This window comes from Chiloscyllium punctatum, chromosome 38 (genome assembly GCF_047496795.1).
Source record: "Chiloscyllium punctatum isolate Juve2018m chromosome 38, sChiPun1.3, whole genome shotgun sequence".
In the NCBI taxonomy this organism is placed as follows: Eukaryota; Metazoa; Chordata; class Chondrichthyes; order Orectolobiformes; family Hemiscylliidae; genus Chiloscyllium; species Chiloscyllium punctatum.
In genome coordinates, this window is record NC_092776.1 from 30,491,021 (window position 1) to 30,508,684 (window position 17,664).

The window sequence follows — 17,664 nt, forward strand, 5'->3', positions numbered from 1 at the left end:
GCATCCCAGTAAGAAGGAAAGATTGTAGGAGAGGGTTAAACTAACGAAGAAAGTTAAGGAGAATATTAAGTTGAAAGAAAAAGCATATCGGGGGCAAAAGTCAGTGATAGCCCCAAAGGCTGGGATCAATTCAGAATCCAGCAAAAAAAACTAAAACAACAAAGAGAAATTAAACTACAAGGTCGAATTAAATATATTTTAAAAAACTGATAAGAGCTTCTTCAAATGTATAAAAAGGAAGAGTCAGGTCAAAGTGAACAAACATTCCTTAGAAAATGAATCTGACGATGAGGAACAAGAAAATGGCAGAGCAGTTAAAAACAGGTATTTCGCATCAGTGTTTATGGTGAAAGACTCTTTGCACATCCCATCAATACTAAAGAATACAGGGGAGCAATTAAAAGTCCCATTAACATCACTAGAAAAGTGGATTTGGTACATTAATAGGGCTAAAGGCAGGTAAGTTCCTCTGCCTTGGTGGCTTGCTTCTCGGATCATAGCAGAGGTAGCTATAAAGATAATGGTTGCATTGGTTGTAATTTTCGGAAAATTCTTGCATATAGCTACAGAATTGGCTAAAGGGCAGGAAAAACGTGGTGATAAGGGGTTCTTTTTCAGGTTAGCGACCTTTGACCAGTGGGGTCCCACAGGGATCAGTGATGGGAATGTAATTGTTTACAATATATGTTAATGACATGGAGTAAGGAAACAATGGTGCTGTTGCCAAATTTGTAGACAACACAAAAACAGGTGGAAAGGTAGATTGTGTAAGAGATACAGACAGTTTATAGAGAGATATTGATAGGTTAAGTAAGGGGGCAAAAGATTGGCAGATGCAATATAATTTGGGAAAACATGAAATTATTCATTTTGGAAGGGAGAAGAAAATAACAGGGTATTAGTTAAATGGTGAGAAACTACAGAAAGTTGCAATACAAAGGGAGTGAGGATACTTGTGCATGAAACTCAAGCTAGCACACAGGCGCAGCAGGTAATCGAGAAGGTTAATGGAACGTTGATCCTTACTTCAAGAGGTTAGAGTATAAGAGTGGGGAAGTCTTACTGCAATTGTATGAAGTGCTGGTGAGACCACATCTGGGAATACTGTGAGCAGTTTTGATTCCCTTATTTAAGAAAATATATGACGTCATTGGTCTCTGTTCAGAGAAGGTTCACTCAGATTATCCATGGTATGGAAGGACTGCGTTACAAAGAAAAGATTAAACAGGTTTGGACTCTAATCATTGGAGTTTAGAAGAATAAAAGGTGATCTCCTTGAAGCATATAGGATTCTCAAGGGGCTTGACAGGGTAAATGTTGAGTGGATATTTTTCCTGGTGGGAGAATCTAGGACTAGAGGGAATAGTTTCACAATAAAAGGGGCACCAATTCAAGGTTGAGGTGAGAAAGAATTTCTTCTCACAGATGTTTGTGGGTCTTCGGTACTCCTTGCCACAGAGAGCTGTGTGTATAGGGTCCTTGTGTATATTTCAGATTGAGGTAGATTCTTGATCAACAGAGGAGTGAAAGGTTATGGAAAAGGGCAAGAAAATGACCATGAGGTGTGTCAGAACAGCCATGATCCTATTGAATCGTGGGGCAGACTTGAGGGGCAAAATGGTCTAATCCAGTTCCGATTTCATATGGTCTTATGATCACCAGAGTGATCTATTATCAATTATGGTTTAAATTCAAGTGCTGAATTTTCATAGCTATTCATATTTTTTAGTTTATAGTTTCATGGAATTATACAACAAGAAAGATGCAATTCAGACTATCATGTCTATATCAACTCTTTGAAGCAACTCTCCAATTTAGTTAGGAGGAAGTGAGGACAATAGATGCTGGAGACCAGAGTTGAGAGTGATGCTGGAAAAGCACAGCTGGTCAGGCAGTATCTGAAGGGCAGGAGAATCAATATTTCAGACATAGGAATGAGGCTTGTTGGCCAGGGGGCTGAGAGATAAATGGGAAGGAGTGTAGCTGAGAATGCAGTCGATAGATGAGGATGGGTGAGAAAGTGATAGCTCAGGGAGGAGGGTGGGATGGATAGATTTGAAAGATGATTGACAGGTCAAGAGAGCTACAAATTCACCTGGATCATCTCAGACACCTCCCTCCCCTCCCCACAGGTACTTAGGTTACACCTCCTCCCACCCTGTTTCTTCCCCCCCCCCCCCCCCCCCCCACCGCCGCTGAATCTGTTCCCAGGATAACGAATTCCATCATAGAAAATCCCAGGTGGCCTCCTTCCTGAAAGACTGCAATTTCCCTTCCCACATGGTTGATGATGCCCTCCAGTGCATCAACCACCCATACTGCCCATGGCTGAACACTTCAACTCCCCCTCCTACTTTACCAAGGACATACAGGTCTTGGGCCTCCCCCAGCGCCACACCCTAACCACCCGATGCCTGGAGGAAGAACACCTCATCTTCCACCTTGGGACCCTGCAACCACACAGGATTAATGTGGATTTCACCAGTTTCCTCATTTTCCTTCCCCCCCCCCCCCACTTTATCCCAGTCCCAAGCCTCAAACTTGGCACTGTCCTCTTGACCTGTCCATTGTCTTTCCCACCTATCTGCTCTACCCTCCTCTCTGATCTATCACTTTTCCACCCACCTTCATCTACCTATTGCATTCTCAGCTACCTCCCACCTAGCCACAGCCCCTCCCATTTATCTTTCAGGCCCCTAGCCCACAAGCCTCATTCCTGATGAAGGGCTTATGTCCAAAATGCCGATTCTCCTGCTCCTCGGATGCTGTCTGACCTGCTTTTTCCAGCACCACACTCTTAACTCTCCAAATTAGTGCCATACCCTGATTTTTCCAACATAACCTATCAAATCAGTTCTCTTGAGAAAATATATAGAAGTTAACTCACATTTCAGGAAGTTTGGTTCAGATCGTAACAATCCTTTTCTGATATAAAAAAATCTCATTTCTCCCTACTCCTTTAGTAAGTTACTTTAAACTATAATCTTTCACTGCTGACCTAATGCAATCAGTTTTTTTTTATTTGGTCTCCCAAAGCCTTCACACTTTTAAAACCATTTCCAAACATGATTATAACAATGATGAGTAAATTGTACATAACTTTTCACATTGCACTAGGCTGTGTTCTGGGCAGTGAACAAACAACTTGTTCAGAAGTTTCCCTATCGTTACTAAACTGGAAATACAATCTCTTGGTCAATTGTCTAAAAAGTTAATATCTTCTGTAGGAAGATAGTATATTCTTAGTGTCTTATGCATCTAGAATCTCTTTGAACAGAACAACAACTCTACATGGCCTTAATCAATTAAAGAATTGTGAATGAGTAGTGTACTGTTTAAATTGATACATGTCAATTTGAATATTAAACTCGATATCAAAGCATATGCATAGAGAAGATGAAAACAAACATTGAATGTAAAGGGAGAGTCATGAAAGGATCAAAAATAAAAACTGCATGGAAAATTTGTCTGTTTTCAAACATTTCAGAGAATAATTAAAATCTGATTCAATCCCACTTGCAGAAGTTTGTTGTTGATGAAGGGCTTTTGCCCGAAACGTCGATTTTGCTGCTCCTTGGATGCTGCCTGAACTGCTGTGCTCTTCCAGCACCACTAATCCATAATCTGGTTTCCAGCATCTGCAGTCATTGTTTTTACCTTCAGTGCCATGTAGTCTGTTTATATGTGATTAGGATGGACCATACACTTAAGTGAATAATTACAGGTGAATGGACAAAACCCTAACTTTTTTCTGAGGAATGTGGGGGTGAGAGTACATGTTCAAACTTATAATCAGCATATAAATTGACCTCCGCATGATTAGGACTATACCCAATCGGGATTGGCCTCAATTTTCGGCTGAGAAATATCCATCAGGATTATACTCCCCTCATCACTCAGTGCAAGGGTTCAAAATACAGGCCATGTTGTTAAGAAAGTGAATGCGCTTAAGACAAGTCCATACAGAATAACCTGTGCATGTTGACCAACAAGCTAAGCACGGCAACCTAAACCAATGTATTTTGGGAGGTGATTAAGTTAAATAACACAGTGCCATTTTCTGGAAAAAATTGGAGGAATATTATCTGAGACAGTCATCTGTAAACCATCCACATACCCGTGTAGTCATCAGATGTTACGATCAGATTTGCAAGTGCACACAGCGAACCGCATTGTTATCTCCAGTTTCTGACCGTGGTGTGGGGAATAGTGACATATCCACCAGATTCTTTGCAATCGCGTGTGGACCTTAAGAAGAGCATTTTGCGCCCTTATAAAGATATCCGATCTCCACGTGGATTGGTTGGTTTGAAAGAAATAACAATAACAATGTGAGACGCTAATTTATCAATGCTGAGAGGTTTACCCAGGACAGTTGCCATGTTCACCACCATCTTGCAATTAAGGTTTCAGGTTTAATCTCAGAGCATTACACTTCATCAGAAATCCTGGAGATTTTACTGAATGTCTCCTTGGCTCTGTTTGCATTTCTCTGCCCCTTCCCGCCTGAATCGCATCTTCCCATCCATAAGACTGTAATACTGCCCCCATCATTCGCGACTATAAGCGAAATGGAAGCTACTCTTGAGACCACTGTAACAATCTGCTTACTGTACACGAAGTGTCTCTGCTGTTACAAATAAGAACCTTGTGTTGGTAAGATGGGTTGTGAACTCAGCCTGAAATGGGAGAAGCTCCGGTTTTGATGAGGAAATGAAGTTCATTTTCCCCCCCGTCGTGACTTGGTAGGAGTTGTGATGAGTGGTGTAGAAATCACAAGTCTTTCCTGTGCAGAATAGTGACCATTCCCATCCCGCGCACTTCTGAGAGGCACCTCATAAGGATAGGACTTGAGAACACGTGATGTGTGTGTATGTCTGTATGTGTGTGTCTCTTTGTGTATGTGTGTCTCTGTGTGTAGTACACACTAGTGCCAACTTGTCCGTGTGGTGTAAACTATCGCCAGGGTTGGGTGGCATGACTCAGTGGCTGTCAACCTGAGAAGAACAACTCTCAGAACGAAGGGTTTTCCTGCTGACATCTTTGAGATTTCTCACAAAGCTTGTTTTTTTAACAGGATTATTTCTTGCTCAATTAACTGAGAAGCGGACTTATTGATTGATTAAATATACCATGGTAACGAGTTGGTCCCTGATTATTCGATTGTAACGATTACCGTATAGCAATCCGTTTAATCCTATAGTTAATGACAGCAAGGTAAGTTTTTACCAGGGATCAGATATTCTGGTAACAACCATCGACTCACTGCGCCTATCGATATTGTGACTGTTATCTTGCTCTATATTAGGAACAGCTTCAGTTCGAGTGTACTTGGTGGGCACTTTTGACCACAGTTGTTCAGTGACTCAGACGTGCATGTGACAGGTAGACTCAATAAATCTTCCCCCCACTCAAAGCAGCGCAGGGACTGAAGTGAGTGTGCCAATAATAACGAGCTAAACTGTCAGGGCGGCTCTTTTCTAAGAACCAGTGATCACTTGTGGCTGGGCTGACGGGAGAGCCCGCGAACTCTTCGCAAGGGCAAAGCGAGCAGGAGTTCAGCCCCGCGTGGAGCATCCCAGAGGCTCCGTGAGATGGACTTCCCCGGTGCCCGGTGAGTTCCTGCGAGCCAGTGACGTGCACGGAGCCACTGCAACTCGCCTGCAAAATCACAGCGGACTGACTGAGGTGGGGAGCGAGCACAAAGCTGCAGGAAAATGTATTGTCTGGGATTTGGGAATGACAGAAGCGGCTGCAAGGGACATTGAGCGGCGAACACCATGGACACAGCGGAGGTGATCCTATCGCTCTTCCTGGGAATTCTGATGGTCGTGTCGTTGCTGTCCAATGTCCTGGTGCTGATCTGCTTTCTGTCCAGTGCTGAAATCCGGAAACAGGTCCCTGGGATGTTCATCATTAATTTGACTCTCAGTAACTTGTTGACGACTGTGCTGAACATGCCGTTGACTTTAGTGGGGATCATCAATAAGGAGCAGCCGGGAGCTGACTCCGTCTGCCGACTGGTAGGCTTTTTGGAGACTTTTCTGGTAACCAACTCCATGCTAAGCATGGCTGCTCTCAGTACTGATCGATGGATTGCGGTGGTTTTCCCTTTAAGTTACAATTCCAAGATGCGTTACAAGGACGCTGCCATCATGCTGGGTTACACGTGGTTTCACTCTCTGTCCTTTCCTATTGTGGCAATCTGTTTATCCTGGGTCGGATACAGCCACCTATACGCCTCCTGCACTCTCTGCCAGACCCGAACTGACGATCAGACCCAATTTGTGGTTTTTACGGTAGTTTTTCACGCCCTCAGTTTTCTCCTTTCGTTAATAGTGCTATGTTTCACCTATCTGAAAGTGCTGAAAGTGGCGCGATTTCACTGCAAGCGGATAGATGTAATCACCATGCAAACGCTAGTGTTACTGGTGGACATTCATCCAAGGTAGGCAACCCAGACCGTGCTTCAGTTCCGGCAGAATTTACTGCTCTCTTTTTGAATAAAGAAATGCATATGCATGAATATATTTTAGAGTTTTTTTTCAGTGATCCTCTCTCTAAGCATCGACACACTCTCTCTCACACTCACACATACTCACTCTCTCTCTCACACACACACACAGTCTCTCTCACACACACACATATATACACACATATTTGCCAAATAGCATATCTGGATGCCCTAATCTGCTATGTGTACAGGTCTATGACTAAGGTGTTGTAGTAGTTTATCATCATGTACGCATTTTAGGCTATCTACGTTCCGAGATCACTTTTAATTGCCGCAGAGATTCCCTTTCTTCCCGCATGTTTGTACTTTTGAGGACACATTCCTCCATCACGGTTTGTTTTTGTCCTGACTATTCACCTGGAAATGACGGGTGCATTCGAGAAAGTTAATGAAAATGAAGTCTTAGCCCTGTGTGTGCTGTGCTAGTTCTGCAGGAGATCTATGCGTCAGCTGACGTATTCAGGCAGCCCCCGCTCCTAACATTGTCAGATGATAAAAATAAAATACTGTACATTCTAACAGTAGGTACTTTGCAACAAACTTCAAAGCATAGCAAAAGGAATGATTTCTAACAGCCTAGCTTCTTAAAATCCCAATATAAACGGACTGTATCAATTGTATAAAAAATACTTGCTGCAGAATGAGAAACCTTGATACAACAAGTGATGTGTTCCTGACTGTATCCCCGAACATTTCAAATAACAGTAACATTTGTAATGACCATGTTTCGGAAGATTTGTTATTTCGAAATTGCTGGACTGAGTAGAGTCCCCACGGAATGTCAGATCCAAGAGTTGGAGCTGGGTGACTTCAGCAGAGTGGATTGCGGGACATTGTTCTGCAAATCATGTTCCCCGATGCGACCTCACCTGATCACACTTACCAAAACAACCAAAAGACAAAACACCACGCGGCGATATTAGACTACCACAATTCTGATGATAAAGATGCGCCGACAAATTCGCCTTTTTTTTACGTAATCTCAAGCATTCGACGAATCTGTTTTTTGTTTCGAAATCTCTCTGATGTGATTTACCACCATTTTCTCTTTTAATTTCCCTGGATTTATTCGGCCTCCAAACAGTCAAGTAATGATTATGACATTATTACTTTTCTAATAGTGATACGACTCTTTTTCAGCAAATCGTTAAGAGTCTGGGCTTATTTGACTATTATTTCCCCTTTTTCTTGCTCCATTATTAAAAAAGATTTTATCTCTGTTAAAGACACCAAATTTTGTCTTCTCATTAAATGAAAATGCTCAAATTAAGAAAAACCAACAATCATAATTGACATCTCAGCTTCAAACTCACAACATTTTACCTTGAGATAAAATGTTATTAAGTCGCAGTACATCATCACGTGTATCAAATTTATATTTATATTGAAACACTGAAGTACTGGTCTTTGAACTTGTTCCTTAAGTTTCTGAAGTTGCCTTTGAAAGAATACATTTTCCTTCTTAAGCTCCCAGATCAAAAATGTGGACAATGGATTCCGGTTTAAACATAATTTTGAGATTAAGTCAAAGTTTTAATAGGGTCCAGAACTCTCTTTAACAAAGCGATAGTGGAGAGTTGGCTCAAGGAAGGGTAGGACTGAGTACTAAATCTTTCAGAGACCCACATGATCAGAAAAGAGGGAGAATGAAGGAGAGTTGACAGTATTGATTAAGTAAGGGAGCACTGAAGAGAATATCCCTCATGGTTCAAGGACAACATTGATTTGTTGGAATAAAGGAACAATAGATATATCATAGCATTGCCAGGCATGCTCTATAGAACATCAGCTAGAGTGAAACACATCTTCAAATACATTACAGAGTGATGCAGTATTTATAGAGTATTTATAATTGGGGACTTTAATTAACCAAATGTGCATTGGAATACTGGGAGTATAAGGACCAAGAATTCCTAGAGTATATTCAGTGGAATTTTATGCAGAGGTGTAACTCCAGTGGAAGTATTATTCAACCCAATTCTTAGGAATAAGGTGGGCCAAGTGGACTCAGTGTCAGTAGGGTAAAACATAAGGATAATGATGTTTATGTTATAAGCTTTAAGCAGACAATGAGAAAGTTCAAGGAAAGATCTAAAGTGAGAAGAAATAAATAGGAGAAAACCAACTGCAATGAGGTAGCAATAGATCTGTCCCAGATAAATTGCAACCAACGATTGGCACATGGGCAGCCTTTTAAATAAGAGATAATTCTGGCCCAGTCAAAGAATATGAAGCAGAAATAAAATGCTAACTGTCGGATGGTTAAAACAATTGGGAGCCAGTCTCAATATGGCAGAGTTATTGGCAAAGTAAAAAAATAAAAGCGAAGGGAGCCTATGGGGAGAGACTAACAACGAATGTGAACGAGAATATAAAAGTCTCCTGTAGGCATATAGGTGATAAAAAGGTGGAAAATAGAGGAATATGGTAATTGTAGGCCTAAAAAAAAGGATTTCCACATGAACACAACAGCAAGGATGAATTACTAAAAAAAACACGTTGCATCTGTCTTTCCTATTGAAGAACATACAGAGCAAGTCACAGCAAAAGAAAAGTAGTTGAGGCACTTTATCGGCAAAATCAAACAGAAGGTCTTAATTATACTGCTTAAAGATGATAAATCTCCAGGATAAAATGAGATGCATCCAAGGATTCTGACAGAATATGCAAATTATGACTTATTTTCTAATAAATTTTAGATACAAGTTGGTGCCAGAAGACTAGAATTGCAAATACTGTACCATTGATCAAAAAGAACTGTAAGGATAAACAAAGCCACAATCCATCAGTTTAAGTTTGCTGATGGGGAAACTTTTAGAAAAGATAATTCAGAACAAAATTTACAAGTCAGTTGGGCAAATGAACATTTGTTAAGGAAAGCTGGCAGTAATTTGTTATGGGCACATAATGTCTATTGAACTTGCATTAGGTTTTTTTTTGATGAGGTGACAGAAAGGGTGGTTGAAGTAATGCAATTGATATGGTATACATGGACTTACAAAAGGCATTTGATAATGCATTACATAATACAGTTTTTCACAAAATTAGCATTCATGTAATAAAAAAGACAGTAACAACATAGATACAAAGCTTAATAATTGGCAGTACTGGTGACTATTAGTAGTTTGGACTGGAGGAACGCTTATTGTCAAAATTTGTGGATGACATAAAATTTGAAGTGTTGTGCACTGTGAGGGAATGGTCATAAAATTTCAAAGCTTGGTGAAATTGGTGGGCATGAAATGGATTAAATATAACACAGGTAAATACGAAACTATTAACTTTGGCAGCAAGATTGAAGAAATGCAACATGAAACACAGGGTATCATTTTAAGAAGACACAAGAAAAGAGGAACTTGTGGACATATGCACAAAAGTCACTGAAGGCAGCATGGACAATTGAGAAAGCAAATAATAAGGCCAATGAGATCATGAGTTTCATAAAGATATGAATAGAGCATGAAAGCAAGTTAATTATGATAAAGCAGTTAAAATGTTGTTTCAGTCTCAACTAGAGCACTGCAGCCAACTGTGTTGAACATATTTTAGGAAACATAAAAACTAGTAGCAAGATTAGGCCATTTGATCCTTTGAGCCTGCTCTGCCATTCAATATGACTGTGAATGAGATTCTATCTCAGTGCCCCATTCCTTGTTTCTCTCTATATCCCTTGATGTCTTTAAAATCTAAAAATATATCAATGTTTTTCTTGAATATATTTAATGACTTGGCTTCCATAGCATTTTGTCATAGGGAATTCCATATGCTCATTATCCTTTCAGCAAAGACAGTTTTCCCAATCTCAGTCCCAATTAGTTTACCCTGTATCCTGAGATTGTGACTCCTAGTATTAGCCTCCCCAGTCAGGGTAAACATCCTCTCTGCATCCAGCCCTATTGGAATTTTATATGTTTCAATCAGATTTCCCCATCATCCTTCTAAACTCTAGTGTACATACGCCCAGTTAAACAAATCCCTTCTCATAGGACAGTCCTGCCATCCCTGTATCAGTCTACTGTACCTCTACTGCATTCCCTTTATGGCAAGCCCATCCTTTCTTAGGTAGAGAAAGCTGTCAATACATCAGAGAGTACAAAAAAAAATTCAAAAGAAAGGTCTGCACAATGAATAGTTACGTGTGGACTGGAGAGGCTGGAGCTCTTTTCCCAAGATAAGAGAACAGTAAGAGGAGATTTGATACAAATCTTCAAAATCATGAGCAATCTGGACAGAGAAAATGTACAGAAACTGTTTCCATTGGTAGAAGGATTGAGAGCAGAGATCACTGGTTTAAGGTGATTGACAAAAGAAGCGACAACGAAAAGGGGGAAACATTTTAGGACTTGGAATGTACTGCCTTTGACTATAGTAAAGGTAGTTTCAGCAAGGCCTTCAGACCTCTTCTGAAGAGAAATAATTTGCAGAGCTGGTGAATTCTTCTTAGATGAAGTCAGCATGAGTATGACAGACCAATGGTTGTATTGTTACCATTCCAATTTATGTTGTGATCGATGTTTATAAGGAATGCCTGCTATACTAACAAATAAAATCCATGGTTAGTCACTTCATAAAATATACTATTTAATAAAATGTTTTGACCTCAAACCTTAGGGAAGAGAAATGCTTTCCTTGAACCATTTCATGTCCAACCCCTGTTTGAGTTCTCTTTTGGCAATTGGAATATCTGTTTTTATGCAACAACCCATTTTCATCATGTCATAATTGAACCACATTATCCATTCAGAATAAAGGCATACGTCCTGTACCTGTGAGTTTCATGCAAGTTTTCAATAATCAAAGAAAAAGATATGAACAACAACTGGAATCATACAGTGCTTTTATCTTAGAAAAACATCTCATGGTGCTTCATTGCAGTGTTAACAAGACACAAATTATAACAAGCCACATAAGTCAGTGTCATAATAGGTCAGCAAAAGTTTGGTCACAGAGTTAGGTTTTAAGGAATGTCATAAAAGAGGTGAGAGAATCTGAGATGCAGAAAGGTTTACAAAAGTTCCTGTAAGCTAACCACGACAAATGTGAAGTGATGCATTTGGAAGGTCAAATACAGGTGGAAATTATACAGTGAACGGTAGAACCATGAGGAAGGTTGATGTAGAAAGGGATCTACTTGCGCAGGTCCACAGATCACCGAAGGTGGCAATGCAGATAGATACGGTAATTAAAAAGGCCTATGGCATGCTTGCCTTTATTGGAAGGGGCATTGAGTAGAAGGATAGGAAAATTATGCTGAGCTTTTATAGAACTTTAGTTAAGCCACGCTTGGAATGTTGCATGCAGTCCTGGTCAACACACTACCTGAAGAATGTGGATGCTTTGGAGAAGGTACAGAAAAGGTTTACCAGGATGCTGCCTGGTATGGAGGATTTTAGCCATGAAGAAAGGTTGACAGACTGGGTTTGTTTTCATTGGAACACAAGAGGTTGAGGGATGATCTAATAGAAGTTTATAAGATTATGAATGGCATGGATAGAGTGGCATGGATAGGTTGGAGGGGTCAATTACTAGGTGACACAAGTTCAAGGTGTGGGTGTGGGGGGTATAAAAGCGATGTGCAAGGCCCATTTTTCACACAAAGGTAGGTGAATGCCTGGAATGTGTTGACAGAGGTGGTGAAGGCAGACATAATAGCAGCATTCAGAAACACCTGGACAAATACATGAATGGGAAAAGAATAGAGGGATATATATCCTGTAAGTGAAGACAGTTTTAGTATGGAAGGGCAACATGTGTCAGCACAGGCTTGGAGGACTGAAGGGCCTGTTCATGTGCTGTATTGTTCTTTGTTCTTTGTTCTTAACCAGCCAAAGGCATGACGATCAGTTGTGGAGTGAATGCAATCTTTTATAGGGAAGAGGCTAGAACTGGAGGATTGTAGGGCACTGAGAGAGATAGGGATGTAATTACGGAGCAATTTGAAAACAAAAGTGAGAATTTTAAAGTTAAGCCATCTCAGGACTATGAGCCAATGTAGATCAGTGAGAACTCAATATTAGAATGGCATATTAGAATACAGGGAACAGAGACTGAAATGAGCTCAGAGTTACAGAGAGTATAATGTAGGAGGTCAGGCAGGAGAGCTTTGGAATAGTCAAATTTCAAGATTGCTCTATCTTGGGACATATGAAGGGCTGAATGCAGCGTAATTTGCAACAGGTTGGATTCTCATTATGCACTAAAATGGACAGAGTGAAAGTATTGTTTAAAGTCAAATCACACTTCATCCAGGACATGATTCATTTTTGCAAGCATAGCATATGAAAACAAAAATTCTTTAAACACATGAATCCGTAAATAGCCTCACTAGTGAAAACCTGGAACTGACGCAAGCATGTGCTACAGCACAATTTATTTTCCTCTTGTCATAGTCAAACTTAATTTGGATGGAACGAGTGATGTAGGCTATATATAGTTGGAATCACGCCCACCATTTTTCAACAGTGAAGGTATAGTTACAAAGCAGGTTTGTATGTGGCTAGCTGAAGAACTTGCAAGTGATGGTGTCTCCAGGCATCTGATGTCCTGTCCTGACTTGAGCCTAGTCGATAATGGACATGCTTTGGGGTGATTCTTTTGTGATTCTTAGTAGCAAATGTTTCTGACATCATGGAATATTATATATAGTTGCTTATCTGTATTTCTTTGCAGTGTAAGACAACGCTGCCTGGAAGAACAGAAACGGCGAAGACAGAGAGCAACAAAGAAGATCAGTACTTTCATCGGTACCTTTATACTCTGCTTTGCACCTTATGTCATTACGAGGTGTGTATAGTAATGTAGTCTTATGCCATAGCAAGTTCTGCAGCACATTGATCAACTGATAGATTTAAATGATTCACAGAAAGCAATACTTATGAAGCTGGATAAGTTGAACCTAACATTTTCTATAAACTTTGTTTTGTTATTTATTCACACATGTTAAGTTGTTATTTTTATAGATTAGCTTAAACTGTTTGAGGAATAAGCATGAATTTGTCATAATGCATTGACTTGAAATATCAGAATTTGAACTGAACTTTGAGATATTGTGCAAGATGACTTTAAAAGACAATGGCACTACAAGTAATATAAGCCTATTAACTAGTGTCAGCATTCAAAATAATATCTCGACTATTTGTGGGTAACAGGGAAGTAATTTCAGTAGCATAAGGCTCCTACACATTTTCACGTGTTAACAATTCAGAGTAAGTGGATTATCAGGACTGCTGCACTGACGATGTTGATTAGATTATTACTGGCAACGTAAATAAACAATTGTGTGGGAAGTTCTCCAAAGCTGATTTATTGCCCAGGCAGTGGACTACTATGTTGCACATGCAGAAGGTATTTTTTGGTTTACTGGTTTCAATAGTTGAACTGTGTCATATTTAAACAGCAAAATACACTTTTTTACATCCTTTAAATATTGGTTTTTGAGCTGTACTGTTAATGCTATTGGCAGAAGAGGATCAGCAGGATTAGAGAGGGCCACCAATGGTGCCAGGTAGCAGAATATTAGATTCTGCTAGTAAACAACATACCTGGTGGCAAAGCTGTTCCTAATACAGTGTAATATGAGGGCAGCACAGAGCCATCATGCTCATAAATGTCTCAGGCATCATGTCAGTGGCTGCCAAAGGCAACTCAGCACTTTTCTTTTACAGTGGCTCCTTCCAGGGTAGCACTTATAACCTCATCAATAGAAGCTAGTTTGCTACCTATAGAAATGTTAAGGAGTTCATAAAATGTCTTATTCAACAGAGGCAATAATGTGATCACTTTCACCCTGACTTGCATCAAATTGAAAAAGAGAAGCTAAATTCTGCATGTCTGTTGATCTTAAAAAAGTCCAGAGGGTTTGTTGACTTTACCAGATAGTCATTCAGGCCCTTATGTTCAATTTGACACAGATCAGAATTCTATTCTCTATTTTCAATTATACATAATCATGATCAGAATAATGCAGGAGAATTTCTAATTCCTTTGCCTTCAGTTTAATGCTATTATCCATACTATCTTTATTTTAAGAGAACCTAGAGATTAGGATTATCTGTGACAGCAACAATTTATGGTGCTTGATAGAAGAATCAAAACAAAGATTCAATAAACTTATGCAACAGGCAGAATTATTATCAAATACTAGGATCTTAACAGCACTGCAGCTGTCTTGCCTGATAAGGAGTGCTTTACCGTACAGCCCTGTCTTACAAATGCTAAGCTTACTGTACAAATTCTTTTGGGTTCAGCACTGCTGCTTTCCCCACAGATAGATGCCTTAATCTCTTACAAACAGATGTTTCCACTGATTCTTGAGCTCTATAATAGTGTGGCCAGAGGCTGCAACAAAAAAAACCCCACGTGTTTAATGAATTGGATGCTCTCATACTTCACGTGATGAAGTAACCACATCACCTGGCAATCTCCTGAGAGGTCAACTGATTGATGTTTTGTTGAGACAAGGTCAAATATGAATTGAAAACCTGCTTTATTTTGCTGCCAATGATTTGAGCACTCTTAACAGGTCCTGGCTTGCTGGCTCTCATCACTGATTTTGTCACACTAATGGCAAGCTCCTCTTGCAGACTCAGATTGTGTTTTCCTTATGTTCTTTAAAACAGTAATATTAGAGATTACCATGAATGTTGTGTAAACTTCGAAATACATCAGCAACTGAGTTAGCTGTTGATGAACAATACATTGGTTTGTTTTTTTTTTAGAAAATATTTAATTCAGGATCTGTCACATTGGAGTGTAAAATTTGTTAGCTTCCACGGTCGCAATAGTTCACAATTGCACCTAACGGTATTAATTCATACTTTTCACGTGTGAGAATTATTTCTCTGAAGCATATTTTGTAAGCACACTTCACTTTATCAGATGAGTAGGTTTGAACATCCAATTCACCAAACACCAGGCTGACTGTCTATATTGTTGAGTCTTTTAGAGAGCTCACGTGTTGCATGTAAAAATATCTTTAAATCCTTAAATGCAGTGGTCTTCATGTAAGTTTATCCTGCACCAAACTCTGTCATATATTTCAGTGTTTCACTCTCTCACCTCTGATTGTCTGTTTAAAATCCATGTCACTGAAATATCTCATACTGGTCTTCAGCACTTTGATTTTTAAAGTGAGAATCATTATTCATAATGTTTCAATTTTATTCAGTACACATATTTAGTTTTATGCTTTACTTACTATTGCAAAACAAAGTCCCACTGCAGATACTTTTTAACCCAGCACATTACTGATAACTGCTTCATTTGGAGTAACCCTACAATGCTGAGAATCACAGTGCTGTTACATCAAAGAAGGAGGCTGGTCAGACTATCATGATTGTATCACCTGATTGAACATCTTGACTCAATTCCATATTTGTTCAAAGGTTTCAGAAAGTCCAGAATTGAATGCAGCATTATGCTGAAGGCAGATATGACACCCTTAAATCTTTATATATCCCAGAAGTTACTGCATCCCTTAATGAAACATGATGTGGAGGTGCCATTGTTGGACTGAGGCGGACAAGGTCAAAAGTCACACAACGCTAGGTTATAGTCCAACAGTTTATGTGAAATCACAAGCTTTCAGAGTGCAGCCCCTTCATCAGGTGAAGGAGGAAGGGGCTGCCCTTTAAAAGCTTGACATTTCAAATAAGCCTGTTGGGCTATAACCTGGTGTCATGTAACTTTTGATCTCGATGAAACAAGTTGAGAACTAACTCGTCAAAATTACATGAATGGACAATATTTTCTTAGCTACAAAATCAACAGAGTGGATTTTTGGGCATAGTTACTGTACCCAAGCCGAATGGTGCTTTTCCAATTTTTGTTGAACTTGCATGACTCAACAATGCAGCAGCAAGGAAATTCACCTTCTGTCTGTTGTTGACAACCTAAATTATACAAAAGCAGAGTATTCATGAAATTTGATGCAGATAATGGATTCTGACAAAGCCATTGATGATCAATTAAGATTGCTGACCACATAGATCGCTCACTTAGTAAGATACTGTTTTAATGGATGACTGGTTTAGAATTACATCTGCTTCAGAGATTTTCCAACAAACTATATAAACCATTTTAAAGATTTTCATGGAGTCATATGTTAATTGGATGACGCACATGAGGCATTGGTTGAAGAACAAGATCAAAGTACATTCAGTGTTAAAGCATCTACTTGAAGAAGGTCTCACACTTAATGATAAGTGTAAATTCTCCAAATAATCCAACACTTTTTGAGACTCTTCAGAAGTGAATGGCAAATCCTCTGATGATTAAAGCCATTACAGAGTTTGCCACTTCAGAGTCAGTCCAGGATCTTCATGGAATCTTGGCTGTGGTGAATCAATTTGCAAAACTGCTGCCTTCCTAGCAACCCTTGAGCCAACTCATCAGGAGGACACAAAGTTATTGTTGGAATCCTCATTGAAGATTAAGAAAATATTGATACTTACAGATGTCTTACTGCATTGTAATCCTTTATTTACATCAATAATAGCTGCTGATGGTTCAGCTGTATGTTTCAGAGCAATTCTGTTCCATGAGTAGCTGATGGGTGTCACAAGTCAGTCTATTTTGCTCCATGAGCATGATCTGATACAGAAACATGATATGTGGCATTTGAGAAGGAGGCTGTCTCAGTCAGGTGGGTTTATAAGAGTTTTTCAGATTATATTTGTTGTTTGAAAGTGGTCATTAATACAGATCATAAATCTTTGTTTCTCTACCAATTAAAAAGGAACTTACAAGAATGCCTCAATAATACAAAGATTCTGACTTTGACAGACTTGGAAGACAGCACTGCTGAAGTAAAGTCTTGTACAATGAAGACCGGCCTGGCCTTTTAACAACTTTGCTATTGCTCATCTGCCCATTGAAATTACTCCTCTGTTGTGCTTTATGCTTTTAAACACTCTCTTTCGATCCTCTATTTTCCAATGCATTGATTTTATTCCTGCATGGTAGGACGTTTTATGGGTTTATCTTATGTTCATCTTTGGTGTCACTCCCTACATGAAAAGAGAAGCCTGACTTGACATGATTGGTACTTGATATAATTCTGTGCACAGCAACAGTGTTGATATTGAAGGTCATGCTGCAGATGGGCAGCTGTTACTGAATGAATTTGTTGGGTTTCTACCTGGTCATAGAAT

The 17,664-nt window shown here is 39.5% G+C and overlaps 1 protein-coding gene across 1 annotated transcript in view; it reads left to right on the forward strand.

Annotated features, from left to right (window-relative positions):
• The first annotated feature begins 5,382 nt into the window (after positions 1-5,382).
• Positions 5,383-17,664, forward strand: part of LOC140463722 (G-protein coupled receptor 26-like) — a 33,905-nt gene continuing 21,623 nt past the window's right edge. The window contains exons 1-2 of the mRNA XM_072558069.1: positions 5,383-6,448; positions 13,184-13,297. Coding sequence (XP_072414170.1) covers positions 5,781-6,448; positions 13,184-13,297 — 782 coding nt within the window. The 5' untranslated portion in view covers positions 5,383-5,780. The remainder of the gene's footprint in view (positions 6,449-13,183; positions 13,298-17,664) is intronic.